The sequence below is a fragment of the Caretta caretta genome, chromosome 1 (assembly GCF_965140235.1).
Source record: "Caretta caretta isolate rCarCar2 chromosome 1, rCarCar1.hap1, whole genome shotgun sequence".
NCBI classification, from domain to species: domain Eukaryota; kingdom Metazoa; phylum Chordata; order Testudines; family Cheloniidae; genus Caretta; species Caretta caretta.
Window position 1 is genome coordinate 14,360,920 of NC_134206.1, and position 18,206 is coordinate 14,379,125.

Here is an 18,206-nt window from a genome sequence, read left to right on the forward strand (position 1 = left end):
TTGAAGGTGCTCACATGAGTTTGTGAACCCAGGCTCTAAGGCTTTCTCCAAGATGCAGTGTAGACATAACCTTGGAGGCCAAAGTCCTCTTGGCATAGAACAGGAACAGCAATGCAAGTTCCCCTGCATCACCCTGTGCAAATATGCCTCATCCAGCAACACATGGGCAGGCTATTCATCTGTATTTAATCTGGACAGTCCTCTTTTTGGGTGGTTTGTCCCTTGTCTGGTACTGAGACAAAACCGGACCTGGTTTTGTCCAGTATCGGATGGGGATGCCATTTTGAAGAGGCCATGTTGGCCGGGAGTGGAGGAGCACAGTCTTCAAAATGGTGTACTCTCTGTGTGGCGTGACCTCGTACACACCGTGGATGTGAAGGCAGGTCAGCCGGGGCAGGCCTCCGCCATTCCCAGCAGTACCAGAATGCTCAGTATTCTGGGAATGTGTCAGCAGACACCCTAGCAAACCACACTAGGGCTGAGAGGGCCTTTCAGTCTCCATGCAGCACTCGTGCTGTGAACAGTTCTCCCCTACGAGCTGAGCTGAGACCACCAGCTTCTTTCATGTAAGCCACTGAATGGCCATGAGATGGGCATGTCCCAGCAGGCTATGCACCAGCCTCCTAGATGAGAAAAGGTCCACCAGGCCCCCACCTCCCCCTTCTTTGGCATCCTTCATGAGAAACTGAAATAAGAATAATGGTGTGATAGTCATTTCAAATAAAGCTGATTCACAACAGGCAATAAAATGGGGGAGGGGGAGGCTGCATTAATTCCTTGCGAAATCCCTACTCAAGGAAGGACACAAGAAACAAAACATCCCCCACAACCCCTACATTGTCCAGCACACGCAAAACAACCAACTGGATCATGTTCAGTGGACCGGGGCAAAGTGAGTCAGGAAGGTGAACTATCTACCCTCAGAACAAGGGGTGGTTTGAAAGAAAAGCCAGCTCCTGAAATAAAACTGTCTCAATTTATAGACTGTGTGTTAAAAATTCCTGTTGTCTCAGCCAAGCGAGGCACTTATCTGAAGTTCTTTGCACTCTCACGGACCGTCTGTGACAACGTATCATCCAACAAAACTGGGGTCTCGCCAAGTTTGCAGCAGAAATTAATGATGTGCTATGACAAGGTGACAGATCGGTGCCCTAAGGACGGGATGGATGCTAGGCAGCAGCTCATAACTCTGGTTGCAGGCAGCTTGGGAAAGAGATCTGGCAAGAAATGCAGGGGTTTAGTAGTGAATTATCAGGTGTCTTAACAACCGGCCAGCATTTAACAGCTTTAAACAACAGACTGAGATACTGTATGTCATGCACAGAACCCCTCGTGCGCTAACAGGAGGCTGTGGCCCCAGGCAGGGAGGCTGGCTCCCAGCTGCAGTGTAGACATGCCCCAAGGCACTCAGTGCAGCGCCCTAAACTGACTGGGCTTGATGGAGAGGTGCTTTGGGCCTAAAGGGCCCACTGACTCCATTGTCCATAGGCATTGGGCTCCCCTCCTTCCAAGTTATGGAACCCAGAGATGGGAGCCCACCTCCTCCTGATTCTTCTCCCTTACATCACCACTACGCTGGTGTCACACCAGTGAGCTCAGTGGCATGCCTCATCCTGGTTTGCACTGGTGTAAATGTGTTTAGAATGGGCATAGCTCCATTAAAAACAGTGGGCCAGATCCAGCGCTATGCATTGGGCATGAACCTAGGAGGCAAAGGACCTAGCTTCTCATCCTAGCTCTGATGCTGACTCACTTAGGGAAAGTCACTTAACCATTTGGTGCCTCAGTGTATTAGGGATATGAGATTTCGCCACCTTTGTGAAGTACTTTGAGAGCTTTGGATGAAAAAGAGCTAGATGCAAACTACTATGATTTGTAACTAAGGTTCATCTTTGGTAAACAAGGACTGAGCTGCTAAGAATTCGTAATAAGGAGAAGTGCTGGTACCCAGCACTTGCCAGAAGAAGAACCAGGGACCATGCATGTTCTTGTTCCATTTGGGCACTGGAGTTTTTGTTCCTAGCTTCTTCATTTCTGTACATTGGTTTATCCTAAGGGCCTGATCCTCAGCTGATGGCAGTGGGCATAGCTCCACTCCACTTACACCAGCTGAAGATCTGCCCCTGAATTGCATGTCTTTCATTTGCCTAGATGCCTGCTCTGCTCATGTCATCATGAACCCGGGGCTAGATTCATAACAATGACTTAGCCACATAATGCCTAGGCATCCTGCTGTCCAGTGGATCCCTCAGCCCCACGTTATGCACCCAGGCTCCCCCTGGGCACAATGAGGCACTGAAGAAAGGGACTCACAGAAGGCAGGATGCTGAGTAGGGAGCCACCAATGCTAGGCAGTAGGAAATGTCAAAGAGGAGGTGGGAGGCAGCACGCATGCAAGCCAGCCCATTATAGCCACCGCCCTGTGGTTAGTCACTCACTGGGGAGGCAGAAGACTTGGGTTTAAGTCCCTGAACTAAATCAGGGATTCAAACCTGGATATCCCACACCCCAGATGAGTGCCCTCACCCGGACAGACACATACTCCAGCCAGCCCCCTACGTGCCTGCTCCTGGCTGTGTGTGCAGGTGAGGTATGTTCTGAGCACCCCGACCAGGTCATGGCCCACAGACAAGATAAGTGGGGGAATGCCTAGTTTGATCATTTTTCCAGGGCTCAGGTACGAACAAGGGCTCCCAGTAGCTTGGTGACAGCAGGACCTAGGCGGCTTTGTGCTTGCCCACCGGCAGAACTTTAGGCACCTAGGGCCTACAGCGTCAGCTGAGCGGTGGTTTGTAAATGTCAGTGACACCTAAATGTTGGCCTCAGGTGCCTTAAGAGGCAGTTAGGTGCCCATGTCCCTTTGTGAATCTAGCCCTTGGTCACCTTCCTCCTTCTCAATGAAGGATCCAATTTTGTGGCATCTGCCGTGTTAGTCACTTCCCCGCATGTGTGTTCTCTTTTCTAAGACACTGATGGATAGAGGCAGTGTGGTCTAGTGGACTGAGCATGAAGATGGGCACTCGTTAAGTTCCTAGATTCAGCCAGAAGGGACCATTATGGCCATCGCGTCTGAGCTTCTACCTGTCACAGACCAAAGAACTTCACCCAGTAAACTCTGCCCCAAGCCCATAACTTCTGGTTGAGCTAAATTCTAATTAAGTTAAATTGCAATCCCAGGTCTCCAAATGTCTGGCTGTGAAGCCTCAAGCGCATCACTTAGGCCTAGATCCCCAAGGTATTTAGACGCCTACCTCCTGTTAATTTCAGTGGGAGCTAGGCACTCAAATAGGTTTGAGGATCTAGGCCTTAGCCTCTCTGTGGCTCATATGTAGAATGCGGAGAGTAATACTATGCTTCCCTTGCATCTTCTGAGAAGTGTGAGCATTAACTAGGTAATATTTCAAGTGCTTTGTAAATACAGGGCCTCACGCCTTTGCGTTGCACTGGTGGACTGAGCGCAGCACCAGACAGGTAAAGCATGAGGGTTGGGAGGTGTTAGATCCTGATACCCTGACTCACAGTGGATAGTCCATTATCCTGCTAGCAATCCCATTGATTTCAATGCAGAGTCATTTAGTACTCAGTGAGAGGAAGGGCATCAAGAAACTGGCCCTGTAGGAGCGCTATGATCAGAACTAAGGGGAACAGCTCTGTCCTTCATAGTGGCCTGGCTCTCGCCACACATCTCTGCCTTCTCTCCCCTTCGAGCCTTCCAGCTCCCTCATGCGCCTCATGCCATACATTGTCTCTGGCTTGCTCGCGTGCCTGTAGCTGGCACTGTGTTATGATGTCACACCACTAGTACATTTCCTGAAGGAAGCCTTTTCAGTGGTGACTGGCTGGCTCCCATTGTTCCTCATCCAGTCTTTTACTAACATGCTGCTCTTTCTCTGTGGCTAACTGCACCCAGTGATCCCATTGTACACAATGGCAGGTCTCCCGCTGGAGGTCATTAGGAGCAGAGTGTGGTGATGGGTAGCAGTTCAGTGAGTGCATATACACATTGCTACCCCTACCCTCCTTATAGAATATTTTGTGGTGGGATGCTGTAGGAACTGAGAAGCAAGGATCGAGCTGTGACTCTGTCGGTCTCAATGCAGTCCCTGCTCTGCCCCTCACAAGGGCAGGCCAAAGATGAGCAGTGCAAAGCAGAACCATCAGGCTGTCATCCAGACTCAGGCTACAAGCAGCCCTGTTGAAATCCACCCTTGAAACGTCTCCTGCTGCTGATCCAGCCGCTGCAGCTTCCTCTGGAAAAGACGGCTGCTTTGATGTCCACGGATGCAGCTTTTGATGTGGCTCCCGCTGCTTTCTCTGTTCTGCTAGGAAAGGCTGATGCGTGGGCATCTGCTGCTGTTGTGGCTTCTGCGGCTTTCTCTGGGCTATGCGAGCTCTTTCCCAGCCTCCACAGCTCACATGGCTGCCCCGTCCCATGAAAATCCAGGAGCCGCAACGAATTCCTCCACGCGGAGCCCCCCACCACGTTCTGCCAGCAGCACCAGGGCCGCAAAGGCAGAAAGTCACGTGACAGCGCTGAGGTGGGAGTGCGCTTGTGCAGAAGGCACAGGGCCGAGTGGGGTTCCCCGCTGCCATCAGCCAGGGGTGTGGGAGGGAGCAGAACCACAAGCTCAGCAATCCCAAAAGGCTGCTACGATAGGCCAGGTAACCAGGCCAGACAGACCGCGCTCTGGCAGACGGGGGTGCCGAAGCTGCACAACCGACAGAGAGGGAAGTGGGGCCCTGGAGGGGTGAGGTATCATTGTTTATTCTCACCAGTTACATAGCGACAGACGTCTAAGCACAGGGAAGCCCTGACGAGCTGCACAAGAGAGGAGACAAGGCACGAGACAGGCACTCGGGGAGGGCGTGGGGACGGTGGAGGGATTCCTGTCAGAGGCAGGTTTTCAGGAGGGCTTGGAAGGAGAAGGCGCTTAGTGGACGGGAAGCGGGAGAGGTTTAAGGGTGTGGGAGGGGCTGCACGACCACACCCTGCCAAAACGACGGAGAGTGAAGAACGCGGAGGGGAATGAGAGAGGCGCACAGAGAGCAAAAGGGGAAGCAGCGTGCAATGACAAAGGTAGAGGAGGTGGTGGTGACCTTTCTCCTCTCTGAAGGGTGGCTGAGCCACAGTCTGCCCCAAGAGGGTCCCGGGGTACCTAGGCTTGTCCCAGTGAGAGGAGGCTTCCACAGACAGGAGGCTAGCAGGACTGGGGATTCAGGTGCCGCGTGAGCAGCATCTCGCCGCGCAGCAGACGGCAGCACTGAAAGCAGCTTCGAAACAGCACATGCACAGCCCTGTCCTGATCTGCAGCCGCCTCTCCCTGCCCTTCCCGCAACACCTGCTGCTGAGATGGAAAAGCCCAGGGCAAAGCCCGGCCTTTTGGGGTGACGTCAGCTCCCAGGACGTACATGGCCCTGTCAGCTCAGTAAGGAACCCTGTGAGTTTCAGTGTATGGGCAAGGGGCCTACCCTAATAGAATGGAGCAAGGCAACCCACGCATCCCATGCAACAGTGTCTTGCTGGCCGAGGAAGATGTGAAGAAAGGCCACTACTACAGCAGACAATTTGCTTTAAAAGCCGATGAGGGTGGGAGATCATGGGGTATCATGATGACAACAAAGTAGTTTCAAATCTCAACAAATGTTTATTGGAAATGAATTTTCTCTTTGCTGGCAAACATTCCTTCCAGCTGTTGCTTACGTTTACTTTGCCTTCTTAGCCACTGTCTTCTGAGAGTATGGACATCTCCATCCTGTAGCTCGCTTTATGCAGCAGCCTCTCCGTAGAGCGAGCTGGCATTCGAGACACCCAAAGATCCTTTCAATCCATGCACAGATTTGTCATGAGCCTCACATGTCCTCCATTCTGACATTCATTGGGTAGGTAGCTTTTCAAAAGGCAGCCTGAAACAGAAATCCATGTTGTTTACAAGGAATCTCCACACTTCACCATGAGCCACCAGTCATCAAATATCAGGGGTTTATTACCCCTGCCTGCAAACCTTTACTCGTGTGAGTAATCCTAGTAATTTCAATAGATTTACTCACATGAGTAAGGATCTGTATGATTGGGCCCTTAAACCCACAGTTAAATCAGACTTACCAAGTAGCTAATGCAGATAGGTGGCCAAGATCTGGCCAAGATCTGGTTTGGAAGATGGAAGCACCAGGGTATTTTGCTACAGCACTGGGGATAATATTCTTAGCACTCAATGCTAGCATATATTCAAGTCCACACTTAGAGAAACATTTCTTGTTCCAGTATAGTTCTTTAGTTTCTGATGCTGCAGTTGTTGAAAGAAGAACACAATTATTTCTAGACATTGGGAAACACCAGCAATGACAGAGACTTCTGCCTTGACATTCCTGTTCTCTTTGGCAGTGGCAGATGGCCCAGTATATCCTAATGCCTACAATATTGAGACACAAAAGACAGGACTCATCTCTGCGGGTAGCGCATCAACCAGTGAGATATATTCTTGACTTACTTGGACTTATAACAGTCAGGAATTGGGACTGATTAGTTTAAAAATTTGAGATTTTCGAAGATGATCTGGAGATTTAGACACACAACTTGGAATATCTCAATCCAAAGCCACGTCTTAGCCAGCCAGGCAACCTAAAAATAGCCAATTGTGAAGGGAAATCTAGTGTATTTTGTCAGATTTAACCATTTTTTGACTGGCCAGCTACTGGTAGCTCAAGCCAACCTCAAACATTCGGTTTCTGAGGGTGTAGTGAAGTAAAGTTGACCGTTGGTTGTTTTAATTTATACATTTCAATTCTTTTAAATCTTTTCTCCCCTAAATTCATATCCAACACTGTGCTCATTCTGGTGTGTCTCTCCACATTTTAAGTGATCTACAAAGCATAACATCCCTTTTTAAATAATGCTTGTCCTCAAAGCTTTGTACTGATAGTCCCACAACACCCCTCTGAGACAGATGAATTGTGTCAGTAAGTGACTTGCTCCATGCTACACAGTGAGTCAGAGGCAGACCTGTGATTAGCCCCCCAAGAGTTCCTGATGTCTAAGCCTATCTTTCATTCATTAGGCCACACAGTCTCTTCAAAATGTATTATTCACATATATGTAGCGCTTGAAATTCACAGCTAATTCTAAATCACGTTTTCCAGCACTGCGCGTGGGGGTTTCCTGCAGGTTCTTGTTGGAATGCTAAGCAGAGGTGCTCAGTGATTCCATGGTAGGTCAGATCCGGGTGCATAAATACTGGATGTATGAAAACAATTCTGATGAGCTCCCACAATTACAAACACACACATCCAAATTGCGTACTCTTAATGACACACATTTTCCCTATCTACCCGATCGAGCTGAGTGCAAACACACCTCTGGAAATTAGAGCTGTGGCTGAGACACCCTTAGAGCAGCTGAAATGTTTTACGGCTGTATGGTTGTCATGCTTGACCACAGGTTGGTACGTGTGTGTCTCTGAGAAGTTGCTGAGGCTAGAACAGGGTGTTGTTTTCAGCACTTGATGGAAATGGAATATATTTAGCAGATTGTTTGTAGACTAGGCATGGGTGTGAAATCTGGTAGGACATACGGTATAATGTCATTTTTTTTTTACATGGGCCAGTTTCTCAGCTGGACTGAATGGGCATAGTGCCACTGAAGTCAATAGTGCTATGCCAACAGACAACAGCCACAAATCTGGCCCAAGGACAGAAGATTTTCTCCAGTTGAGGATCTGGCCCAGTGTGTTAATGTAGCATTCATTAAATGAGAATAGAGGTAATATTCAAAGCAGAAGCTTGCAGATCTGGATGAAAAAAGCTGAATTAAGTTCTCTGGCTGTTCATAACTTGAAGCCAAAATATCACCCCTTCCCCCTCTACCCTTCATCTTTTTTCCCAGCTAGGAATCACATTTACATTACTATCTACACCAATACTTTGCATTTACACAGAAACTTTCATCCAAGGTGCTCAAAGTGCTTCATACTCAGTTAATTAAGCCCCTGAAGAACATCTTGGTGGTTGGGTATTATTAGCTTTAGATGGGTAAACTGAGGCACAAATAAATTAATCTGTGACTTGTCCCAATCAGTGGCACACAGAAACAGAACTCAGGAGTCCTGGATTCCAATCCACTGCTCAAAATAAGACCATTCTTCCTCCCTCATGTAGCCAATATAGTACATGTTCCAACATGTATTTTTAACCCTTTGTCGCCTAATTACCACTGAAAAAAAAGTCAAGCAAAACAAATGCACTATTTTCCCAGCATGGATTTTATGGACCCTGGTCAAAAAACTGTTTGGCTTCATATAGACTGCCTGTGTAAGCCCCCTGCTGCTGGTCATCTATGCATATGGACCAGCTTGTGAATGGGCACCAACTCTTCCTAACACCTGGATATGACTGTTGGCAAGATAGGATGCAAGCGCTGGTGTTGAGAGTAGGATTCTGAGTTTCCCGGCTTGTGGTTGAGAATGTGCCATTGTTAGTTCACCGCTGGGTAGCTTTCATTTTATATGATCATGTCAGAGAACCCTGAGAGTAAGTTTCTGCGCTCAAGGCCTGATCCAAAATCCATTGAGGGCAATGGAAAGACTCCCAATTGACTTCAATGGGCTTTAAGTGGCTTTATCGGAATGCCAGGTATGAGTGCTAATAACTCAGCCATCATGCTCTTGGCAGGAGCTCCTCTCCTCCTCCGCATGGGCCATGTTTCTGTGGCCTGGCTGACTGTGATCCGAACAGCAGCAAGGCGCAGAGAATCTTGCCCAGTAACCTCCTGCACGCAGGGGCACGGAGCAGGAGACCTCTGTTCAACACGGCACCGATTAGAAATAAAATCCAAACTACCTGCTTCGTTCACATGACTTCACTGTCCATCTTCATCTCTGCCAATGTTTAGCCCTCAGTTCATGCTTATGTGATTTTAGCAGCCATCTGAAGAGAGCCAGATTGCAGCCTCTCACTGTTATCTCTGCAATATGAAACTCAGCATGGCTCTCCCAATGTAAAACATTGGAAAGGGTGCTTCCTTCACTTACTCAGTTGTGCTTCTTAGCGAGAAAACAAGATCAAGAAGGTGGTATTCGTCTTCAGCATTTATTTATCATTGGGGGAAAAAAACCCTTTGAGCAAGCAAAGATCACAAGCACGTCACAATCAATTGGCTATACATTAATCTTTTTGTTTCATCATTCTCATACTAACAGCAAGAATGAAGTAGCACCAAGAGGTGGTGTGCTCAACACATTACAGAGACAATTTGTGATATGCAACCAAAGCCAGGCCACAAAATAGTAATTAGACACTTCCTAACTGCCTCGAAAAGGCAAGAGTATATGGGAGTTATGTATTTACACCAGAAACACTGCAGATGAGGAAGCGGATGATGGATTTGCAAAGCAGTCAGAAAAAGAAGCCTGTTGGCATTTAGCACCATCTTGCAAAAGGGAGTGACAGCACAATAAGAAGACATAGTGAAAATAAGAAAGCAGGTGGTCAAAACCATAGCAATTCTCACAAGGATAAAGCAAGCACTTTTTAACCAGGAGAGCAAAACATATGATAAGTTGGTAATGAAGTATAACTGCCTTTGTGGCAGTTGGAAACCCAAAATCAGAGAATAAATTCTTGCCAAATTAAAGCCACAAGCTTAGCATCCAAAGTGGACTTGAATGAGCAAAGATTTCATCTCCTTTCTGATCAATGTTAAATTCACTCTGTGGATATTATGTCGGAGCAATGAGAAAGCAGGTGGAGGGCTATACACTGTCCTGAATCCAGGCACACAGCTGACATTGGTAGGAGTTCCATCACAAACTAAGGCAAGATGAGGCCCCTAGGACCAAATTCTGTGCTGAGACATGCCGCACGTAACCCAGCTGACATCAGTGGGCTAGCATGGAGTGCAACTCAACGAAGAGTTTGACCTTAAGACCTGATTTTATTATATCTCCTAATATTAATCCCCGGGCCAAACTATGCACTTCAATGCATGCCTGGGGCCCTCAATAGTGTGCACGTATAGGGACAAAATTGGGCCTATCCAAGGGACTTACTGCTAAATCTCTTAGGGCCTCATTTTAGTCCCATTAACTTCCAGTGGACTTGGCACTTAGTGACGCATTAATATGGATGCTAATGGGCAAAAATGAACGATCCTCTGCAATGAATGGATACAGTCTCTCTCCTGTGTGAGGGAGCCAGTGTTTCTGGCTATTGTAAACTACTTTCACGCTTTAACTGCTCTAACGCTTCATCATCTTAACTGTTGCTATCCTCTACCTGAGATAAGGAGGTATGTTATGGAGGCCATGTCTACATTAGCACGTACATCAGCAAAGTCTTGTCGCTCAGGGGCATGAAAAAAACACCTCCTGGAGTGACATAAGTTTTGCTGGCATAAGTGGCAAGACATTCTCCCACCGACATGACTACTGCCACTCGTTGAGCTGGTTTTATTGTGGCGACAGGAGAGCTCTTTCCTATTGGCATCCTGCAGCTACACAAGCGCTGTGACAGCAGCACGGCTGCATGGGTACAGCGGTGGCCCTGTCAGCTTGTCAGCGTAGGCACGGCCAGAGAAGTGTAACGGTGAAGGGAGGCATCCGTCAACAGGTCAAGCGTCACAGAGTCTTTGAGGCTCAGCTCTCTCCGAAAAGTTAACAAACATCCGTTTTGATGCAAGGAACATGCGTTATCTTTCATGAGTTCAATGAAACCCTTTGCTGAGCTACTCTGCACTCGCAGACAGAACTGAGGTTTGCAGATGCGCAACATCCATTCAATTTCTGAGCACTCGGAATAGTGATGACCATTATAGACAGTTCAGTGAGGTTCTCCATGAAGCATGCATGTCAAAAATGCATTACATTCGCAAACAGTTCCACAGTTTTACTTCCTGGAGGATTTCCCTGGTTTCCTCCTAAATATTGGAGGTATATGTATGTATATATATATTTTTTTTCCACATAAACATCCTGGTTAGTTCATACTACACAGTTCTAACACAGCTAAACTTGGAAATACACCACTGAATTCAGAACATTACACTTATTTATACTCAAAAGCTTTAGGCTGTTAGCACAAGGCAAACAGGACACATTACACAACACACTAAACTTTGCATGTATTCATTACTCGGGCCAACAAAGTTTGCTATTCCCATAGAATAGAACTTCCTTAATCTTTAGAAACCTTCTCTTACCCTTCCATTGTGGCACCCCTTTTAATTTTTCAGACATACCAAATGATAAACATTTAGATTCTGAAAACTGAAATCGCCACCTCCGGAAAAACAAACAAACCCTTGCAAGTATTTAACTGAAATCTAATATAATCTAGAAGCAAGATAGTCCTTTTTCCAATACCACTACAGCAATATGATCCTGGAGCTCTCACCTAACGTCATCCCAAGTTGCTTTTGCCTAGTGAAATTTGCAACTTGGATTGAGCTATAACAAAAAGGATTAACCAAGGCCAAACAGGAATGATTCCTACAGCTGCTCTGGGGGTTTATTACCCAGGTGGTTCAACGTCTCCGTTTTGTTAAGCTAAAGCAATCCTGCAAGGTACTTAGCTCTCTTAGCTCCTGCTGAATCTGTGAACCGAATGCTGAGATCAGCACTCTGGGCCAGACTCGCAGCTGGTGTAAATCAATATAGTTCCATCGATTTCAACAGAGCAATGCAATTGATACCAGCTGGGAAACAGGCCTTTGTTTACTGAGTCAGACTGACATTGGTGGGAATTTACCAGAGTAAGGACACAATATACACTGAGTTGAGAGCTTGAGGATTTGGCCAAGTTGGAGGTTAGGGCTCCCAATAACTGAGTCATGGCTCCAATCGCACAATTATGAGCAACCATGATTTAACGTGCAGGTATATTTAAAACTATTGTGCTTGTGACAATTTCCTAGCACTGTGTATGAAAATGCAATCAGAGCTAACAATGGTGACTTGCTCCATGCTACCCATAAAGAAGCCATGTCTGCAAATTGAATCCATTTCTGAAACCTTCTCCTACTCCTGTTGCACACAATATCCATCTGCATCTGAAAAACAAAGGAATCAGACCAAGATCCAAAACAAATCGGAAATCATAAAAAAGAAGCAGATCCTGGAAAATGACAGGGAGGAACAACCTGCAGAGTCTGACCTGAAGCCCATTCAGGAAATCTTTGCAACCAGCTGGACTCTCTCTGTGCCTTACTTCACTTTCCATTCTGCTGCAACACAGGGCCAGATCCTGAGCTGGTGTAAATGGGCATGGCCCATCTATACCAGCTGAAGATCTAGCCCAAAATCTTTCCTTACAAGGGATCTGAGCCTTCATCACTTCCTTGGGCCAAATGCCCATTGATGTCTCTGAGAACAATTCTGCTCTTAGTCCCTAGTAGTGTGAGTCTGGAGTGACTCCACTGAGTTATGCCAGGTTTTCAGGGCCTGATCCTGCAAGATATTGAGCACCTCTCCTATACTGTTGATGCCAATGGGAGAAGACAAAGCTCAGCACCTCCAAAGGACACTCAGCCTCATGGGATCAGCTCCTGGGAAAAGAACTGAGCCCATTCCCTGCACCAGTGGAACAAATGGCAGCTTTACACCATCAAAGCACTGGAGGATCAGGCCCAAGGAAAGAGACAAGCCTTTTAATACATTCGCAGCACACAATTAATTGAAAACCTTTGTAATCCTACAATCCTCTGTGCATTCCACCCTCCTCATCCTCTCCCCATCATTCTGTGTAGATCTGTGTCGTACAGGCAAAGCCAAAAACCTGACCTCTGAAATGAGGATTCCTAATCCTCCTTGGAAATAAAACATAAAAGCTTCTAATACAATCAGAACAAAAGCAGATTAGAAGCCTCTAATTAATTTTGTGGCCTTTATTTAATAAAAGAAAAAAAAAGAGAGAGAAAAGTGCAGTGAAATTTACTCTTTAGCCTCAGCCAATTTATTGTTCATCTCTTTACTTTTCTCCTTGTCCTCTGGCTTTGTCCCACTGGAGCTCTCAGCACTCTTTTTCTTGGCAGCCCGGCCAGATGCAATCTGCTTGTCTTTGGCCTTTTTCAGTAGTTTATGGCTCGTCGTTGTCTTTTTTGGTTTGGAAGGCTGAACACTACGCTTCTCCACCTGGATGGACGTAACATACAAACCGCCAACACAGAAACACACAGGAAAAGGTAGAAAAACAGGATTTAGAGAGAGACATCATCAAAGAGATGGCAATTTGTATTTATTTATGTTTTGCATTTAAGAGCTTGTCTACACAGAGACTTTGATTTACACCCCAGTTTGCCACGCACTAAGCCTAGTCTACACTGCGGGGAGAGGGGGAGAATCGATCTAAGTTACACAACTTCAGCTACGTGACTAACGTAGCTGAAGTCAACCTACTTAGATCTACTTACCGTGGTGTCTTCACTGCGGTAAGTTGACTGCTGACACTCTCCTGTGGACTCCGCCTGTGCCTCTTGCCTCGGTGGAGTACCGGAGTTGATGGGAGAGTGCTCAGTGGTCAATTTATCGCGTCTAGACTCGACGCGATAAATCGACCCCCCGCTGGATCGATCGCTGCCCGTCGATCCAGCGGGTAATGTAGACAAGCCCTAAGTCTCTGTGTAGGCAAGCCCTAAGTCAAGTGTTGGGGCTAATGCTATTTAAGTACAAAGCGCCAGACCGTCCTGCACAAGGTATATTGACATATTGGCACTGAAGTAAATGAAGCTACGCTGATTAAAGCCAGCTGAATGTGTGGCCTGACTCTGAGCTCTCTAAGGAGTTCTACTCATTAGGAGACGTCATTCAGGGCCTTATTGTATTTGTTTAAGGATGCCGTCCAAGGTCTCATTCTAACGTCTCCATAATGCATGTGGCTGTCGGGACACCACTGAGGAAAACAGCTGTCAGCGTTCAGCAACCTTGTGAACAATGGCTGCTAGGGTCAGCTTAGCAAAAGGGGCTTTTTGATGTGATATGTTGGACTCCCCAGGTTTTGAGTAAACACAGAAGGATGCAGGGATACTGGTCAGTCACTGGAGGCAGGGGGCACATTTTGTCACCCCCTTGACTGGCCGATTTGGGGAGTGGCCTTTGCAATCTCATTAGGCGTGGCCTTTCTTTGGGATCAGACAAGGGAAACGATGGCCCAGAACAAAGGGGAGGGGAAGAGTCACAGGATCCTCTGTTGGATGCTTTATAAGTTCCATTGTTTGGGGGGCTGCCGACGCGGGGTGGCGGGGTGGGCATGCTCCTTGTTCCGCTCCTTTCTCAGGTTGATACAATGGAGGAAAAACACAATGGGATGCCTGGGGCTCATCTACTGCCAAAAGAAACAGCAGCACCAAGCGTGGACTTGGAATGATATCAGGGGAAGGTGCGAAGCAAAACCCTGGATCCAGCCCATTCTCTCTCCCAGACTTGGGGGGGTGGGGTGGGGTTCAGAATCCCACTGGAAGCAGAATTTCCCATCTGACCCCCTCTCTCTTTATATCGGGACCAAACAACACCTCGAAGAACTGCACAACCCCAACTCTGGGATGAAGGATGCACAACTCTGGGATGAAGGAAAAAATCCAGACCCAAAATTGTACAGATCGGATCCATTTAAAGACCCATCCGTGGTTGCTGTAAATCAGTGTAACTCCACTGAAGTCAATGGAGCTACCTCCATTTACACCAACAGAGGATCTGGCCCTTAGCATGTTACTGGGGTGAAAGACAAGAAGGTAACGCATTTGTAGCTTTGTGTTTACCAAGTAATAATAGTCTACATTAGAGATCAGGGAAATGCAAACACAAAGAGATTGTCCTGGGGCCAGATCTTGCACCTGTTGTAATCCAGCATCCCACCTCTGACTTCAGTGCAGTTATATTGATCTACACCAGCTAAGGATTCAGCCCCACGCCTCTTACTGGGGTGTCAGAGAACGAGTTCTAATAGGGTCCCCTATTGAATAAGAAATGAATAAGCCATGGGAAGTGGAATGAAACTAAGCAGTGCTGTGAAGTCTTCATAGCTATGCCCTGCTGCAGACACGTGCTGGCCCTTGTCCCCTTACACTGTATTTCTCACCTTTGAAGATTCTTGGAAGGGCTCACTGTACAGGCTGCGTATCCTCCTGCGATCGATGAATTTGTTATCAGCTTGTACAGGCTTGCTGGGCTCCCCCTTGAATTGAGAGCTGTAACTGGTTTCGTGGCTCACTTTCTCGTCCGGGGGCTTGTACTGGGGCTTAGCTTTTATAAGCTTGACTCTGTTGACATCTACCCAAGGTCTGAATTCATTTCTAGGGTTCAAAAAAACACAAACAGGAGGCAGAAATTAAAACAACGGGAACATGGGTGGCTTGTGAAAACTAAACCAACCTTTCTTAGCAGACATCTCATTAGATGGCCCTTCCCCTTCTGTATATTTTGCATTCTGAAAACCCTATGCCATAGACATATGGGGCCAGATTTGACAGAACTCAGCATCCAACAGCTCCTGTTGGGCTTGATCCATTGCCCATTGCCAAAACTCCTACTCGGATCTGGCCTATTGAAACAAAAGCCGTTGCTGGGAGGCTGAAAATCTCACCACTTAATTTAGGTGTGTAAATAGCTGGGCCTTTAAAAATCTGGTCCCAGATGTGGGTGCTGAGCCCTTTTGAAAGTCTGGCCTGGCCTCAGTGCCTCTTAAACCTATATTGCTTCACCTATGCTCTGGAAAGCCCAAGGAGAGATTCCAGACTCTTGTATGCATTTATTCTTATGATGAAAATTTATATGTAAAGAGAGAGGAATGTGCAGGGTTACTGGATGTCACAGTAAACGTTTGGTTTCCCATCTCAGCACACGAGCTTTGTTATCAGCGAGTTTACCTGTAAGAGAACCAGCTAGGTGAGTGTCAAATGTAAAGAATCCAGTGTTTTCTACAATCACCACTCATCTAGGGATTGTATTGAGCCATTTGTACTATTTTGCACCACAACGTATACATTAAAGCCCTGGTTTAGCACATCCCTTTGATTGCACATCTATCAATTATGTAAGGGTTTTTTAGGATTCACCCACATTGCAATAAGAACGGGAGGACTTGTGGCACCTTAGAGACTAACCAATTTATTTGAGCGTAAGCTTTCGTGAGCTACAGCTCACTTCATCGTTTGTTAGTCTCTAAGGTGCCACAAGTACTCCCAGATTGCAATGTGTACCAGCACTGGTAGCTACATCTCTGCTTCTCCTCTTCATTAGCCCCCGAAGGCAAACACTAGAGCTAGTGGAAAATTTCCAATCAAAACTTTTACTGGTGGGGAAATGGCTTTTTGGTCCATCAGAAATTTTTTAAAGACTCCATTTCTGTTTAAAATTTTCACGGATTTTGGGAGAAAAAAAGCAAACAAAAATTGTTTTGTTTTCACCAACCAAAACAACCCAACTTTTTCCACTAAAAAAAAAAATCCACAACCTGGAAAAATTTCAAACAAACTGTTGACAAAAATTTTTTTTTCACCAAAATTGTATTCAGGGAAAAAGGAGAAGCATTTCCTGACCAGCTGCATGAAACACAAAATCGGAATCCCATGCTACGACATTTCCTTACCTACAGATGAAATTCACTTGTGCTCAGGGAGCCAGCACAAGATCTGTGCATCAGTTATGTCCTAAGGGTTCAAGTAGGTGATGCGTTAACCCTCTGCACGGGGTGAATTTCATCCATATAGCACAGCACTTGTCTGTTTTTACAACGCTTGAAGGAAATTAAGCGCTGCATGCGTGCATTTCTATCCCTCCTGCTGTGGTTGCAACGTCTCTGTGGGTGCTATGACCCATCTTTGACTCTGGTAAAAGCTCCCAGTTATTAGTCATTTAAATTTTAACAATACCTTTCACTTGAGGACCCATTTGGTCTTGTATTTACAAGCCTCTTGCTTCTGCTTCCTCACAGAATGTTCCTCTCTCTGCTTTCTTGCCTCTTCTCTCTGCCCATCTAGCCTTTGAACTTTTTACCTTTACTTAGTCACTGTTGGTGAAAGAGCCTTCTCCTCTGCAACTCCTACCAGTTGGAACAGCCTCCTTGTATCTCTACACCACCTCAACTCCCTATTTTATGGCAGATCTCAGCTAAAAACATTTATTTCCTTTGCCTCTACTTCTTCCTTTCTCTCCTGCTCTGTAATTATTTAATCCTTTCATTGTCTGGTGGATTAACTATGCCGACTGGAGAAGCTCTCTCCCATCGGCTTAGAGTGTCTTCCTGATAACCCTCTGCAGAGGTGTTAATTACCCACTTCATTTTAAGTGGTCTCCTACAGCATGTGTGAACCCCTTATGCTTAACAACCTGTCCTACTTTGTATTTATCTTCTCCACACCCGATGCAGTGCTCTGTGTAGCTCAAAAGCTTGTCCCTCCCACCAAAAGATGTGACCTCACCTACTTTGTCTCCTGGGACCAACATGGCTCTAACAACTCTGCAAACTAGCTAGCAGTGTCAAAACATAAAGTGTAACAAGGTGAAAGCCTATTTGTGGCCAGCACTGAACAAATTAAAATGAAGCTCTTATTCAATAGCGTTTGTATGGCCAAGAGATGCTGCTTTCAAACAAAAATGGAGGCTTTGTTCAGAACAATACGCCCCCTTGTGGTATACTCTGGATGCATGGCATCTTTGTTGTGCTGTGTCAGCTGATCCTGGAACAATGAAACAGATTCAGCCTGGCAGCAAGTGGTTGTGACGCTGAATGCTCCTCCATTACTATTTAATATTTGCATTGCCCCAGAAGGCTGTGAGGCACCTTGCAAACAGGTAGGAGCACAAGATTCCTGTCCTCAGGAACTGACAGTCCAACAGCATGATGGAACCTGTGTTATGCTTCCACACAGAGGAGACAAAGGCATAAGATGTCTCCTCGCTTCCCAGCACCAGCTGCATGTATGGCTGGAGTGAGAAAACGGCCTCCACAAAGCTGCTACTCCACCCCCAGTACAGGGGGCTGGAAACTGGGCAAGCAGGTCTGGGAAGTTGTCGGATCCTTGACTCCACCCCCTCTCCCACAACCGGCACAGATGAACCGGCAGTATGGTAAAGTGCTGGTGCAGAGGACTTGCCCCTTGGACCACATGGGAGAGAGGAAGCAGGCTAATCATCACACATGGCCCCTTATACAGGGCTTGTGGCAAAGCCACCTCCTAGCCCCAAACAGGCAATATGAAAGAAAGGCTGGGCGTGGACTGCAGC

General features: G+C 46.7%; 1 protein-coding gene and 2 long non-coding RNA genes across 6 annotated transcripts in view; 1 reads left to right on the plus strand and 2 right to left on the minus strand.

Moving 5' to 3' along the window:
- Positions 1-18,206, plus strand: part of LOC125632241 (uncharacterized) — a 30,816-nt gene that overhangs the window by 7,444 nt on the left and 5,166 nt on the right. The gene's annotated exons all lie outside the window — the stretch shown is intronic.
- Positions 1-18,206, minus strand: part of MAP6 (microtubule associated protein 6) — a 79,380-nt gene that overhangs the window by 3,057 nt on the left and 58,117 nt on the right. For 2 of the 4 annotated variants that reach the window (XM_048839980.2, XM_048839987.2), the window contains exons 3-4: positions 15,061-15,274; positions 12,922-13,118 (exon numbers count right to left, since the gene is read on the minus strand). In XM_048839980.2, coding sequence (XP_048695937.1) covers positions 12,922-13,118; positions 15,061-15,274 — 411 coding nt within the window. Of the gene's footprint in view, positions 1-1,056; positions 1,218-12,921; positions 13,119-15,060; positions 15,275-18,206 lie in introns of all 4 variants that reach the window. The other 2 variants (XR_007355222.2, XM_048839989.2) reach the window with 2 other exon arrangements.
- Positions 5,623-8,811, minus strand: LOC142071242 (uncharacterized). Its single transcript, XR_012667332.1, has 2 exons — positions 6,104-8,811; positions 5,623-5,904 (listed from the first exon to the last, which is right to left on the minus strand). It is a non-coding gene; the product is annotated as an uncharacterized LOC142071242 (long non-coding RNA).